This window comes from Falco rusticolus, chromosome 4 (genome assembly GCF_015220075.1).
Source record: "Falco rusticolus isolate bFalRus1 chromosome 4, bFalRus1.pri, whole genome shotgun sequence".
NCBI classification, from domain to species: Eukaryota; Metazoa; Chordata; class Aves; order Falconiformes; family Falconidae; genus Falco; species Falco rusticolus.
Genome location: NC_051190.1, coordinates 70,093,703 through 70,095,791, shown reverse-complemented (window position 1 = coordinate 70,095,791; position 2,089 = coordinate 70,093,703). Strand labels below are relative to the sequence as shown.

The 2,089-nt window shown below is 69.9% G+C and overlaps 1 protein-coding gene across 1 annotated transcript; it reads left to right on the top strand.

Moving 5' to 3' along the window:
- The first annotated feature begins 511 nt into the window (after positions 1-511).
- PTF1A (pancreas associated transcription factor 1a) lies at positions 512-1,618 on the top strand. Its single transcript, XM_037386318.1, has 2 exons — positions 512-1,240; positions 1,333-1,618. The coding sequence occupies exons 1-2, from the start codon at positions 616-618 to the stop codon at positions 1,533-1,535; spliced, it is 828 nt and encodes a 275-aa protein (XP_037242215.1). The 5' UTR covers positions 512-615; the 3' UTR covers positions 1,536-1,618.
- The last annotated feature ends 471 nt before the right edge of the window (positions 1,619-2,089 follow it).

The window sequence follows — 2,089 nt, the reverse complement described above, 5'->3', positions numbered from 1 at the left end:
GCGAGCGCGCGTTTCGGCCAGCGACATGTGGGGAGAAGTGCCGAGGCGGCCCGGGGCCGCTCGCCCGACGTGCGGGGAGCGCCGCTCCGAGCGGCTCCCCGGGCTCCGGGCCCGTCCCTGGAGGGCGAGGCCGGGCGGGGCCGGGCGGGGGGCACTGCTGGGGCCCGCCCGCTCCCCCGCCCCACACCCCCCCCCGCCTCGGTCCCCGCCGCGGCGCCGCCCCTCGGCCGGCGGGAGCTCCGCGGTGTCCCCCCGACGGGGGAACCCGGCCCCCCTCGCCCGCCCCCCCCCCCCGGCGTGCGCTGATTGGCTGGCGGCGGCGGTCAGCGGCACGCGCCCAGGGATGTCGTTATAAGACTCCTCGCGTGCCGGCCCGCCGCGCCAGCCGGCTCCGGCCTCCTCCCCGGAGAGCGGCGGCAGCGGCCCGGCCTCCCGGCCACCCAGGGGCGGGGAGGGCAGGGCAGGGGCGGGGGCCCCGCCGCCGCCGGGGCGGCTCGGCGAGCGGGCCGGCGGGAGCGGCTGCAGGCGTGTCCCGGTGGGGCTGCCCCCCCGCCCCGTCCCGTCTCGTCCTGTCCCGTCCCGTCCCGTCCCGTCCCCGCCGGGGCCGGACGCAGCATGGAGACGGTGCTGCTGGAGCACTTCCCCGGGGGGCTGGACTCCTTCTCCTCGCCCCCCTACTTCGACGAGGAGGACTTCTTCCCTGAGCCGCCCCCGCGGGACGCGCTGGCCGCCGACGGGCTGCTGGAGCCCGACGTGGACTTCCTCAGCCGGCAGCTTCAGGAGTACTACCGCGACGGCGGCGACCCCGAGAGCGGCTACCGCTGCCCGGCGCCGGCCGCCACCTTCCCGCCGTCGCCCGCCTCGCCCGGCTTCGCCTACGAGTGCTGCGGAGCGGCGGGCGCGGCGCTGCTGTCCCCCGGGGGGCGGCTCCAGGCGCTGGGCTCGGCCAAGCGGCGGCGGCGGGTGCGCTCCGAGGCGGAGCTGCAGCAGCTCCGGCAGGCGGCCAACGTGCGGGAGCGGCGGCGGATGCAGTCCATCAACGACGCCTTCGAGGGGCTGCGCTCGCACATCCCCACCCTGCCCTACGAGAAGCGGCTCTCCAAGGTGGACACGCTGCGCCTGGCCATCGGCTACATCAACTTCCTCAGTGAACTGGTGCAGTCCGACCTGCCGCTGCGCAGCGCCAGCAGCGAAAGCCCCAGCCAGCCCAAGAAAATAATCATCTGTCACCGCGGTACAAGTAAGTGGTGGCCCGGCCCGGCCCGGCTCCGCGGTCCGCAGGAATGCCGGCCCCAGCAATAACCCCCTGGCTTTCTCCCCCCTTTCCCCCAGGATCTCCCTCCCCGAGCGACCCCGACTACGGACTCCCCCCTCTGGCCGGTCACTCGCTGTCGTGGACTGATGAAAAGCAACTCAAGGAACAAAACATCATCCGGACAGCCAAAGTGTGGACCCCCGAGGACCCGCGGAAGGTGAACAACAAACCCTCCCTCAACGACATCGAGAACGAGCCCCCCTTCGACTTCGTGGCGTGAGGCGCCGCGCGGGTGGCCCCCGCCCCCGCCCCGCCCTGTACATGCTGTATGTAGAGACCTATATTGTAAATGTAATTTAAGATTCAGACTCTAAGGGCAATCAACTTTATTTATCTATTTATTACGGAGTAGTGATAATGAGGTAGAATCGTCTGTTTTGAATATATAATTTATATAATTTATCCTGATTTTTTTAAGATATGCAATAGGTTTATTCCACCAGCACCTTGGGGAGGGGGCGGGGGAAATGCCAGAACCTGTGAAAATAATTTATTGCCGCACGTGGACTCTTCCTGTGTTTGTTAATAATAAACCCGGATTGTACCTTGTGGAGCGGTGCATTTGTGGGGAGCTGCTTCCGAGAGCCTACGGCATCCCGAGGAAGCCCTGCAGTACCGCGCGGGCCGGTGCCCGGGCGGCGGGGTGAGCCCCGGGGCCGTGCAGCCGGGATCTCGCCCCAGCCAGCCCCCTCCGCCCAGCCGCCCGCCCCGCAGCCCCGCCGCCGCCTCGGGCTGCTCTTATACAGCCGGGGGGGACGACGGACGGACAACGGG